Consider the following 13,891-nt stretch of genomic DNA (forward strand, 5'->3'; position numbering starts at 1 on the left):
TGGGTTGAAGAAATGTCACTTTTGACACTGACAGAGTAGTATCACGTCGGAAACAGATCGAATAACTAAAACTCGAATTGGCCTGCTAGTACTATTTATGATGGGCTGAAATGGAATGCTACTTTCCTCTATACCGGTGGCTAAAAAATAAGTGCATTGCCATCGCAAAGGAGGTTCTGGGATTAAACTGAGCAACTTTTACTATTTTTTCGTGATTTTGGTTGGTCCCATAGTAAAAGTCGCTCAGTATAATCCCAAAACCTCCCTGGGAACGGGAATGCACTTATTTTTTAGCCACCCCGTATATTTGTTGATTTGGTCAAGTTAGTGAAATAGGCGCCTGTTGCGGATGGAACTGTACCTTGTATTCGTCGAACTTGAGCACGAACTCGAGTATTTCAGCGAACTGCTTGACGAGTGCCTGTTGCTGCTCGAGATGTTGTGTCGGGCTCATGGCTCCGCCGACCAGCGAGCCCAATAACCGCGGCACTACCTGAGGACAATCAATATTTACATTAGGAGTTTTTGTAAAGGGCAGGTATTGTACAAATAACAATTAGGGCTGCTAATGGATGGTAGGCTAGATGACAGATTTTCATTAATAGTACTAATCGATCAGGTGTATTTTTAGGATCAAATGTCTATTATGGGACCGGACCCATTGTATTAAAGCAATATAAAAGTCAGAAATGATAGTCAAAGTCCGACAGTCGTACCTCACTCGCGAAACGCTTCTAACAAAACAATAAGTGAACGTATATCTTGAAGTATGGACAAAACAAGAAAATTGCGTTTTTGTCGGTGAAATATTGCGTTTATGTATACAGGCAATACAATCTTTTTTGGATAAAATGTAAGGAATCGAATGGTACCCTTACTTTTTACCTTTTTGGAAGTTTAAAAAAAACTTAAATTTTGAAACTTCCTGTATTTGTATTATTTCCATATATTATTTGAATATCCTATCCTATCCTCATTCACGCACTGATCAACGCCACTGAGCAGTACTTACTAATTAACTTAGTAATTTATATACTTTAAAATTATAATTAAGCGAACGTTTTAATGGTGACAAACGGTTAAGGTGCAACGGATCTTTATACTTTACACGTTAAAATAACGAATTGATTGCCCAAGGCATTAGTAGTAGTAGTAGCGTAATGGCTTTATTGTACACAACACAGGATCACATAAAATTTACAGAATTTGACCTCAACAAAGGCGAACATCCTTAAAAGGGATCCCTTCAAGCTAACTTTCGAGTAGATGAGTGGAAAATTCTTAAAACCTTACGAAAAAAATTATATCAATCAACCTTAGAACTTACATGGGGCGACATAAAGCTGAAGTAAGTATTTTTGGGCTAATACTCTGGTCTAATTGGCATTTAATAATATAAGCTAAAATATTAAAACAGCATTCATCCATGTCTTACTCTCAGGTTTGTTTTTTGTTATCGACACAATCACAGACCAAAGCGGTTTTCTGTGGCACAATCTGAATGGATACCTACGACATAAAATCGCTAAAATATCTGGATCATCTGGACGCAGTGCACCAAAGAGTTGCAAAAAGTACAATACGTCACAAAACGACCTACATCGCCGTATTGGGTCAACTCGTTATATATCCTACGTGGGGTTCCGATTTGCATCAAAAAGTCCGCATAGAGCTTTCATCACAGCGCAGGTTAATCCGCTTTTACGTAGCTTTCATTTTGTCTTACATTTCTTCTTTGCATTTCAGAGGGTGTTTAATGTGAGGGTGTGATGTGTTTCGTATAGATTAGTGTTTTAAGACTGCCAAGAAAGCAAGGAATAACAGTGACTATTACGCTTCTTAACTTTAATTACGTTTTTGCTGTTAGGTGGGTGCGTTTTACATTTTGTTGGTAATTAATATTGACATTTGTTGTTTAAACGCAAGTAGGTATGATAAAAAATTACCTTCAGATCGTATTAGGTATGTACTTCTAAAAAACGACGAAAGACAAATAATTAAGTTTAAAAATTATAACTATAATATCTCTAATGTAACTATAACTCATCGCAGCATTTAAAAATTGTTTTAAAGTATGGATCAAATTATAATAGAGGACTTTAAGAGCTACTGATTTAACTGTGTTTATATGTTCAGAAAAAAATAATGGTTTCTATCATTACTATCATTAGCCTATGTCTGATTAGTACTGAAAGCAACACAGTAAATAAAAAAAATTGCAAAACATAAAAAGATCCTTAATAGAGGTCGCTGTTTCACATCGAGTGGGCGTCAAGTACTGTCTGACCCAGGACACTTATGCACTGACCTCAATTCCTTGAGTACATGTCAAGGGTATAAAATATAACCTAAAGAAAGTACAGAATACAGTCCTTGGAAGAAAGCTGAAGTTTGTGAATTAATAAGGCTTCGTTTACATTGTGTGGATTTAATACGAAATGTTTGACCGAGTTTGAACTTGAATCCAGCAAAGTAATTAAAAGTTCGGATACACTTGAAAACGTATACCATAATATTGAGCGTATACGAAAATAAGATCAACATAATTATCAGAAAGAGACGTGTGTTTTACAACTTTAACAAGTCTGAGACCATGACTTGGTCAAAAATTTTGAAGCCCATTTTCAGGTTGTGGGGTTAGGGGTTGAATTTCCATAAACCTTTTCCAAGATAGTAAAGCTTTACAATGCTATAGAATATCAAGAATTTAAAGAATATGATTAAATTATTTGAAGAATATGATTTTTGAATTTCATATTCTAACCTTTAATTGGTTTCATATTCTAACCTTGGTTTAGTTTAGTTAATGTGGTCTGCAAGCACCGTAAAGCTATGGTGGCTTTTGAAATGCAGAAGCGACTTTGAAATTAAAGTTTTAAGCCACAATTATTTTTATTCCGGTTTTTCGGTATTTAATACATTTCCTAAATAAAGGCACCTAATTTACAGTATGTATTTACGTCATATTTCATATTTTTAGTTACTTTACAATACTACTAAATACGCTTCTGAGAATCATATCGCGCAACTTTCGCTAAGTGAAGTTTGACAGGCTATTAAGTGAGATATAATACTGTAAATTACAATAGGAGACTCAGCATATTACTAAAAAAGCTCTAATAAAAAAATGAAGCAGACTATATATTTAAAAAAAACCTTACAAAAAACCATTACATGAGACCAATTTTTCTCATCGCTCGCACAAAGGACTACTACTAGACTACCTAACGTAGTGAGGTGGAAATCACTTACAAATGTGTGACGTTCCACGAGAAAAGGTACCTTATGGTGGCTGGCGTTTACGCTGTTATTCACGACGCTCTTATACAAATACGCTGCTACGCGTCGTAACCGCCAACCGCCATAAGGTACCTTTACCCATGAGGACGTCACATCATATAATAAAAAGTTCTACTGTAAAATCAAGGAGGTGATATATTATTGGCCGGTACTGTATACGTTGCTAAGCTTTCATAAATATGAGGTCCTCAGAAAAACGTGTACTAATTTCCTTCTATTCATTTGTAAATTTTTGGTTATTTCTAATGCTACGTTTACGGCTCCGTACCCAAAGGATAAAAACGGGACCCTATTACTAAGACTCCGCTGTCCGTCTGTCTGTTTGTCTGTTACCAGGTATCTCATGAACCGTGAAATACATCATGTGTTAAAATTTCAAGTGTCTGAAATTTTAACAGATGATGTATTTCTGTGGCCGCTATAACAACAAATACTAAAAAGAACGGAACCCTTGGTGGGCGAGTCCGACTCGCACTTGTCCGTTTTTCTATTCGTTTGGAATTCGTCGATGTACGATTGTCATTTTGGCTAGGCCACCTGTGAATCTTCGGGATCTCTAGCAAGTTTATTCACTACTACTACATTGTATAAAAAGTGTAATGATATAATGACACATAATAACTGTCGTTATGTTTTAAAAACGCCTCCGCGTGAAAGTTCTATTTACACAATTAATTCGCCCATAGTTATCGCAAACCGTGTCATTATCGTGTATCTAATGTTTAATTATCTAGTAATAACATCAAACAATCCTCTTTTCGCTATACATAGAAACTGTTTGGTGAAAACTTCGCTGTGGAACGTTTATCAACAATGTCAGGAAGCAATTGTAATTTAGTCGCTTGGGCCTAACACATCCTGATTCTGGGCTATGAGAACGTGAAATAGGGAAAAAAATTGAAATTCGAGGCTAGTAAAAGTTATGTATCTATAGTCATTTTTATCCGACTACGAGAAGAGTTACACTTGTAGCAGTAATGCCTGGTTCACATCAGTTTCAGTGGCATTCAAGTCCAGTGACCAAATCCGGTGCTGGAATGCTACTGGACTGGAATAATGTGAACCAGCACTGGAATATAATTATTCCAGTGCAGTGACTGAAATGATGGTCTACTTTTGATTCCTCGCCTAATTCAGCGCCACTGGAATAATGTAGACCGTCAATCCAGTGCTGGATTAAACGTCAGTCTCCATAAATTCACTGGATGATGAAAATGACTGGAAATGTAAGCTATTCGATCCAGTTCAGTGCAGGATTCGATCACTGGACTGGAATGCTACTAGAATAGATGTAAACAAACAGGGCATTAGTACGTGAAAAGATATGTTTGTGTACTGTGTTCCACCGCAGCGTGGAAATTACTGATACTGAGTCAATTTTTGTGAATGACACGTCAATCGATTTGCCTTTATGACACGGGGGTGTTATAGGCAAAGTGGCTCTGCTTGGAACATTGTAATTTTTTCTTACTCTCGAACACCTTTGCTACAAAACAAGTCTTCTTATTCTGAACAAGTGCAAATAACAAATCTCCAATATTTCATTTCCAAACTCCCATTGGTTGGATTCAATTTTTACAAAGTTGTGCAAATGTTCCGAATAAGGATTCGCATCCTCGGGTCGAGAGTAACGAATCGAATGTAAGCAATTATGCCGACTGTTCCTGCCCGTAATGGGTCAAACGGTGATATCCTTTATCGGGAATTTATATCGCGCTAGGGACGACAATTATTGCTTGTTCGGGGTTTTCGCCACGCTAAATAACGCGTGTAAAAATGTATCGGTATTGGGTTTTTGACGGGTTATTAAATATGGTAAGCATTACCATTACCAGTTTTTACATGATTAAAGTAAAATAGTAAATACTTTTGTCGAGTGTAGCGTCACATAAGGGTCGATCGATAAAGTATCTGCTGAACTATGCTAATAAAACACGTCCTATCTACGATAGATGAGAGCGGCCAGGGACCGACTTTTATTTTTCCCCTCACTAGCTCGGAAAGCCGTCTTTTATCCTTTTAAACAAGCGGGGAAAAACGCATTTTATCCACTAGTGGGGAAAGTAATTTGACCTTGGATGGAGCGTGTTTAAGTAGCTTTTGACAGATAACAAAACGTAAAACGTCATAATAATGGTTCGTTCGATATTAATTATCATTAAATAAATGGTTCGAGAATTTAATAAAAAATACCAAATTTAGTTTTATTGAATGATTTTAAGTGATAAACCTTAAATTCCATAAGAAACATTTGTTTTTTTAAATGATGTTGAATGTAATTCTGAACGCACAAGTTGAGTCGATGCAATTTCAAAACGCATCGTCAGAAATGTCAACATTGTCAACAAAAAAAAATTCCCCGACTCAAACACGTAAAAATACACAATTTCCCGAGTTTTCTGATATAATATCGTATTATCGTAAAAAAATTGAGTGATTCCAGTGATGAATATGATCTAACGCCTGTGGATGTTGCACTTTCCTCGCTATAGTGAGGGGAAAAGTTTTGTGTTATACACGGGTGCAAATGTATTTTACTTCTCGTGTGTTAAAACACTCGCTACGCTCAGGATTCTATTTTAGAACCACTCGCTTCGCTCGTGGTTAAACTATAGAATCCTTTCGCTTGCTCTTGTTTCAATTCCACACGCGGGTAAAATACAACTTTGCACCCTTGTATAACAAATAACTATTATATTACTGGCGGATATCCCGAAGTGGATAGGTTTTCCTAATGTTAAGATAGTTTACTTTAAAATTGATTATGAATGATTATTAAAATTGATGAAAAAAAAATGAAAAAAAAATTGGTAAAAAAACAATGGTAGCCTATTTATTTTCATTTTGATGTATGGTGATGCTTATTACTTTATTTAAATACTTTAGCACTGAAGTGTAACATTCCACTTTTTTTGTCTTCCATTTTGGTTTTAAACAGCACTATTCTCAAAACTTTTAACTCTCCTTAAGTCCAGTTAATTTGTTATTATGTGCCTCAAGTTGAAAATAACACACCCTTGACACGGTTTCCCTTTCATAACCGTTAATTAGGTGAGGACCCTATTACCACAGTCAAAAAAGGCATTAGTAAATAATAATTGTAGTAGAAATAAGACCTTTTGAACATTACGGTATTGAAAAGTTAACCACGTGGCTGTAATACTTCCGAAATACGCAATATAATGAATAGCGCTTTCCGTTATTTTGACAGGATTATGAAAATGAATTCATTTTGAATTAAATTAAGCAGACCATGAGTCACGCTACATAATTGATATTGTAAGGGTTTTCCCTGCGGTGGAAATTGTAGAAAAGGTTGTAAGAACTGGAAACTTATGCGTCGTTCATGCCTTTTAGAAGCTTCATTCGTAATATCAATTTCTCTAAAGCGAAATAAAATTGATTTATACAGCTGTACGTTGGCTGAGTTTACGAAAGCCGCGAGCAGGACATTTTAATAAATAATTTATTTTATAGCGTTCGTAATGGTATGAGAGCTAACGATTGTATAATTAGGTACAGTCAAAGAACAGCATGAGACCCCTAAAGATTTAGAATACGAATTTAAGGTACTTAATTTAACTATTAATTGTACAATTATACCCAACTGGGCGTAGTCTAAGCTTTACATCAAATTAATTATACTTTAATTAGATGGTTTAAAGACTCTATTAAAAACGCCAGTCTCGAGCGAGTAAATACTGTCCTTACGGTTATTTAAAAGTGGCACATCTCCCATAAACTAAATCTCATTTATTTATACATTCGTGTGCCCTTCTATGTATAGTTGTACTTTGCGAAGTACATTTTTACTGAAGCGCCCTATAAATAGGCCATACCCCCGCGGAGCGCACGTACCATCTTAATCTAATCGTAGTGGTGGCGGATCAGGAAGACAGCTGGGCCACATAATTCACACTTTATATAATTACGGGGAAGCCGAGTTGTAATAGTACTTAAGTACTATACGGAATAGTAAAGAGAGTGTGAACAATGTAGGCAGGTATACTTGCACTGTTGTAGTGTTGCTTGCACTGGCGTCCGTTGGCTCGTTGGGTGGATGACGTTCGAAAAATCGCGGGGCACTTTTGGATGAGACTAGCCCAGGCCCGGGATAAGTGGCGTACACGAAGAGAGGCCTAATATGCTCAGCAGTGGGCGGCTGTCAGCTGAAGGCTAGAATGATGAGTGTTGCTTAGAAATTGAGTCTTACGTGCGAGTTTTCACATCCGTCTAAATTTGGACAGGTACCTACCTCAATATTATTATGTGCCTCGATAATTTGCCCGTGGTGACAGAGAAATAATGGTCCAGAAAAATCTTTTGACGGGACTATGAGCGTTATTTAGCCGAAACATCGAAGGTAATTTTCAAATTTAATTTAAATGCTAGTAAGTCTCGTTCAGAAGTAATAATCTTATTATGTAATTTATTACGCAATCAGCCTAAAATCTTCTAGTGTTAACAGTTTCAAGCCCAAATGGACCCATGGGCTTCATATAGTACCTAAGTTATACTGTAAACATGTGCAGCCCCAACGGTACTGAAAACAGCAACTTTTTCAATCTGAACCCCGTTTTATAGTCGTCATAAAAGACCCAACCCATATTTTATGAGCTTTCAGTTCAATAAGGCAAATAAAACCACTGCGACGAACAAGCGTAATTCACTCACTTCTAACAAGTAAATTAACTATAACTAGTGTTAATTTGATAGAAGCAGTGACATGTTAGTAACAAAGACAGTCAACCTTATTTTAATAACTATTATTCATGATCTGCCCCAATTAAGCGCTATTTAACGAGGTCTCAGATGTTTATTTCTTATTAAAGGTTTGATCTCTGCATAAAATCATAACGCCATCGCTTTCGCTACCTATCTAATGTAGTAGTAAAAATAAATGGCGTTACGCAGGGGTCTAAAGTGGCTTACAAAATATGGAGTTAAGACCTTTTCAATGCATTTACAACTATGATGAGAATGAGAACGCAAGTTTATTTAATTGGTACTTACACGATTAGTAGGCCAGGAAATAAATGCCCAAAAAAAGGTATAGAGGGAAATGCTTGGAACACAATTTTTGACTTCGTAGCTTTGTTTGGATTAGTTAGGAGATGAACATATCAAAAGTCCCCGATCGTAACCATGGTGCTGAGGGGGAGAGGGGGGTTTGAAGGTTACATTTTTCGGTTTTTCGATTATATCTCGGAAACTATGGGTCTGAGCGACATGGCCACTTATACAAAATGAAAAGTGATTTAATTTGTTACAAGTTTTATTCAGTCAAGTTTTTCGATATCTTGTATAGTTTTTGAGATATCCGCTCTTGAAGGTTTAAAAATTGTGTTCCTAGCATTTCCCTCTATACCTTCTTATTGCTTGGCCTATATAATAAATAGTACTATGATATATATGTACAGTAAGCTGCAGAGATAAAGATAACTGACCCTCCCTGCAAACAAGTCTCTATGCAGGAGGGTCAGTTATCTGTACAGCTTACTGTACATTCATAATCACATTGACTTTGGTAATTCTGTCAACTCCAATCATTATGCATATTTATGGGTTGTAGAAAAAGGAGAAGTATCTGGTATTGAGTCTCTATTAATAACTAGTCTCTAACAGAAGCTAATGGACGACGGTCGATCATGCGTGCTTGATGTACTGTAATCTTAATTACACTTTACAATGCTATGTGGTTTTATTGTGATGCTAACACAGTTAATTTATACATCAGAAGAGGTGATTAATAGAGCAATGCTTTGCCATAAACGGTAGGTGTTTAACGCGTGCGTGTGCTTACTATTAACATCAAAAGGTATACAATTTTATAGTGTAGTTGGTGTAAATGTGTATACAGATTTTTGATGTTGATTGCCGCAGATAATAGGTAAATTGTGTTTAACCCTTTGCATAGGCGAGACAGCTCGACAAATATTCATTATAGGCGATAACCGCTTAGTTTAAGAGATACATTGTACAGGTTGGAACAATTCTAGAGACTGAGTTGAAAGGATAGTGTTATCTAAGTGATTTACAATGGAGTTCTTATAATCGTAAAGCTGCATTAAAAAAGTGAAACAAAATCATTAAAATATAATCTTTTTATATCAGTGACAACCCTTCGAAATTATTTACATTTTATATTGAAACATGTCATGTCAATCAGATCTACTTGCTAGGGTCGAAACATACAGATTTTAGTGTTTAACAAACTGTATCTTAATAACTGTTAGAAATATGAACGTGATTAAGGCGGTTCCCTGAGCCAGAAGGCGAAAAATCTCTTTATATGATCATGTTTTTCTAAGAGGCGTTGATATTCGTAGACGTGGAAAAAATATATGTAGTTCTTGACTATATTATCTTTAACAACATAGCTTCCGATACACGAATTATTACACTTCGCTCGATACAATTAATTCCCAAAGTAACCTCTAACTCGGATTTTTAATCCTACTTTACTCGGTTATTTATTATGTGATACTATAAACAAAAAAAGAAGAAAAAACAATCTTAATATAAATAGTAATTTCATAGCTTTAGAATTTTGATATTGTAGGGTAACGTTTTTAAAATAAATAAAAACCGACAAAATTCGATCAAAATTGACACTTGGCGCGTATGTTCTTTCCCGTTCTTTCTTGCGAAATGTGACAAAGACAGTGGCAAACCGATGGAACGGCCTTAATAAGTGAAAAATAAAGTACGTAGCCTAAACAATTCCCCGTTTGCATAAAAGTCCCTCATTCTGTTCAACCCGATATAATATATGGCGCTGTTAATAAGATGAAAAATATACGTAAAATTCAAAATGGCATTGAAATTCGTTCGTTCCTTCCGTTAATTTAATATTTGTGTAAGATTTTCCAACCAAATAAATTTTAAAATACATACCTATCTATCTTATTTAAAAAGGGAATTTTGGTCTATGGGTACATATATGGATATGGGTTTTTAGGTAAGGTAACCTATCTGCAATAAAATCAGAGATTTTGCTGACTTAACAGGTAAACGGCGTATAAAATAAACCTACGCAAGCAGTTGAAAGTTTAACATCTGAGAGTTCTCGCATAGGTGTTAGTAATGTTCGCGTGGGCCTAAAGATCCGATAGTCAAGGCTGCGGAACGCCCGGCCTTGGCCCAGTCTTAATCTTATCGAAAATGAACTAGATTAAAGAAGTATCTAATTTGCAAAAGAAATTTTGGACCTATGTTGATACAACACAGTATCGTTGAAATAATGTCAATGGTTTTTCTTTCTTAATCGGGGAAATAGGTTAATATTGCAAGCAGTTGAAAGTTTAACATCTGAAAAGTCTCACGTAATGTGTTTGTGTGATAGAATCAAGGTTCCGGAACGCTCGGCCTTGGCCCGGTCCGGGTAAACGGAAAACGTTTTCCGGCGAATCGTATTCAAGTTGTGACTTATTAAAGTTACAAAATTAATATAATCAATTTCCATACATATACACAATATACATAGGTACATAGTACATAAGTACCTTTATAAAGAGTTCAGAGGAAAACAATTCAATCTTTAAAGTTATCTTACTCCGCCTGTTATTCAAGAATAAGGCTCCTCCCTCAATTAATTGAAATTAAAAGTGATGGTACCTACAGTATAGACTACGTAAGTATGGCACATCGCGTATAAGGGTTAAACAAATAAAAAAAACCGGCCAAGTGCGAGTCGGACTCGCGCACCGAGGGTTCCGTACATTACATCATTTTAACAATGTATTTTTTATGCGAAACGTGAGTGAAAGGTAAATTGCGGTTTACGATTTATGACGTATTAAAAAAAAAACTACTTACTAGATCTCGTTCAAACCAATTTTCGGTGGAAGTTTGCATGGTAATGTACATCATATATTTTTTTCAGTTTTATCATTCGCTTATTTTAGAAGTTACAGGGGGGGGGGACACATTTTACCACTTTGGAACTTGGAAGTGTCTCTCGCGCAAACTATTCAGTTTAGAAAAAAATTATATTGGAAACCTCAATATCATTTTTGAAGACCTATCCATAGATAAACCCACACGTATGGGTTTGATGAAAAAAAAATTTTGAGTTTCAGTTCCAAGTATGGGGAGCCCCCAAAATGTATTGTTTTTTTTTTGTGTGAAAATCTTAATGCGGTTCCCATCTACTTACCAAGTTTTAACATTATAGTTCTTATAGTTTCAGAGAAAAGTGGATGTGACATACGGACGGACAGACAGACAGACATGACGAATCTATAAGGGTTCCGTTTTTTGCCATTTGGCTACGGAACCCTAAAAACATAATGTCGTATAACTTTTAACCTAGACTGATATCATTTTTTACCTTGAACTTGTGATTGGCTCCACCCATCATTTCATCCTCTCAGGCAACGATTTCAGGGATGAAAAAGGATATATGTGTAAAATAGGAGTCGCAAAGTGTTAACTATATAAATGAGGTTTTGGCGTTTAGAACATGTATAGTGTATATTTTTTATACACGGGATGATGGGACTCTGCCACTCTCGAACGCTATCTACAACAACAATGATGAACGTAACTTCGCACAGATCGACACTCTTTTATTTGCTCGTCTCTGATTAGAAGAAGGAAGAGTTCTCCATTGTTGGAATTCCTCACGGGCATCTCGCGTTTAATTACGTGTGTTGGGACTCTGTATGGATTGTGATGTGATTAATGTTATCTAGTAACTCGAGACATTCTAGTATACAGCGTGGAAAAAAACAATGGGCCCTGGAGGGAAAGTGCCTTAAAACCTTAAGTTAACTCATTTTGCTTAAAGGAAACATAAAAAAAGGAAAGTCCATAAGGAATGAACATAACTCTTTCACGCTTTAGGTGCTTTTTAATATTTTCAGTTTTGTTATGAAAGTAAAGAGGATAGCTTTCATTTATCCTATTTAACGTAATCAACGATATAGGTACTAAATTTTCCCGTTCAAACAATCGAAATTATACGACATATTTAAGACTATTAAATACTTATACGCAAAAAAAAGCATAATTTTAATTCGATTAATGTTACGTACTTATCACACGTCAACGTCATATTTGCTTGTAGGCCTGACAGCATTCAGTCTCAAGTGTCTCGAGTAGTGTGCAAACGTGCCTTGGCTGAGAACTCTTCAAAACGAAGCTTAGGAAAGTGGCCAACAAGTGGCCAACATGACCTCTCCTTACGTTTTTAGTTAGGTTAGGTGCAAGTCGTTTTACAATGTTTAGAACACGTTTATAAGCAATACTCGTATTTAGTTTTATTATAATATTAGACATTTAAGTTAGGAGCTATTTTTCGAAAAAGAATTAAATTTCCGACCCATGTCGTACCTTGTCACAGTGACAATCAATATGAAAGTATTAGCTAACGAGATACCTCATACTATTGTCACTGTGACAAGGTACAAAATGGGTCGGAAATTGAATTCCTTGACTGTATTACACTAATATTATTATGTATTAGATGACAATACACTTAAATATGTGTAAATACAAGTATAATTGATGAAATATTGTGTGACAAACATACAGCCAAAGTCACAAACATTATGTTTAGGACCATGACCGTACTCTTGAATGAATGACTTTTCTTTTAGACAGAAATCAATTTTGATTGGCAGATTTTTGTGGGTCCTTTTCCCTAAATTACGTCCAAGTGTCAAATACACATCTAATAACAAACTCGGCAAACTTTCGGTAAGCGAGGGAGACTTAAAGGGCCTACTGATTCAGTCTGCCGGACGATATCAGCCTGTCAGTTCGAACAAAAATTTGACAGTTCCGAACAAGTGGCAGGCCGATACCGTCCGGCGGACTGGTAATCAGTTGGGCCCCTTTAAACACCGATAAGGTATATCTATGATTCACGGTTGATAAATAATCGGTATTAACGTCACAGTAATGGAAATAATAACACCACATGGTTACTGACACATTTATAACGACCAACCAAGGAAATAATATATGTAAATAAAACTGTTGCTAAACTCATAATTACGCTTAACAGGAAATTGCATGTAAGAAACAATGTGTTGTTTACACCATTATCTTATGCCAAGCCGAACCTATCCTAGTAATTAAGAAACTCAATATATAACCCTTTATTACGTAGAAACAACAACTTTTGACTCTTTTTGTATTTTTTTCCCAACCAGAATCATTGGGACAACAAGGAGGCTTGAACTCACTACCTTGGCTATTTTTGGCGCTATAAAGGTTTTTTTTTTTTAAATCTTATTTATTTTATAAGCCATACAACTTAAGCGCTTTAAAGGGTTGAGAGTGAAGAAAAATGTAGAAGTAAGTACCTTTTATATGATACTAGCTTCTGCGTCTGCGTGGAATAATGATGATGACATTGATGACTGATAAAAACTATCCTATGAATCCTATCCTTCCCCGGACCTCAAACTATTAAACAAAATTTGCAAGTTCAGCAGTTTAAGCTGAAGAGGTAACAGACAGTTACTTTCGCATTTAATTTCATTTTATTTAGTAATTAAAACTTAAATCTATCATTACAGGTTTGGCTTAATGGGATAGATAAGCAACAAACCAATAACCAGAGTTAGGTATTGTCAGTATA

General features: G+C 35.7%; 2 protein-coding genes and 1 long non-coding RNA gene across 3 annotated transcripts in view; 1 reads left to right on the top strand and 2 right to left on the bottom strand.

Annotated features, from left to right (window-relative positions):
• Nucleotides 1-13,891, bottom strand: part of LOC134745104 (uncharacterized) — a 135,775-nt gene that overhangs the window by 60,765 nt on the left and 61,119 nt on the right. The gene's annotated exons all lie outside the window — the stretch shown is intronic.
• The window catches only part of LOC134745160 (CYFIP-related Rac1 interactor B), a 50,575-nt gene that overhangs the window by 15,928 nt on the left and 20,756 nt on the right, over nt 1-13,891 (bottom strand). Inside the window, exon 2 of the mRNA XM_063679142.1 lies at nt 362-493. Coding sequence (XP_063535212.1) covers nt 362-493 — 132 coding nt within the window. The remainder of the gene's footprint in view (nt 1-361; nt 494-13,891) is intronic.
• LOC134745220 (uncharacterized) overlaps nt 11,454-13,891 on the top strand; it is a 118,100-nt gene continuing 115,662 nt past the window's right edge. Inside the window, exon 1 of the long non-coding RNA XR_010128143.1 lies at nt 11,454-11,593. This is a non-coding gene — a long non-coding RNA (uncharacterized LOC134745220). The remainder of the gene's footprint in view (nt 11,594-13,891) is intronic.

Source organism: Cydia strobilella, chromosome 11 (genome assembly GCF_947568885.1).
Source record: "Cydia strobilella chromosome 11, ilCydStro3.1, whole genome shotgun sequence".
Lineage (NCBI taxonomy): Eukaryota > Metazoa > Arthropoda > Insecta > Lepidoptera > Tortricidae > Cydia > Cydia strobilella.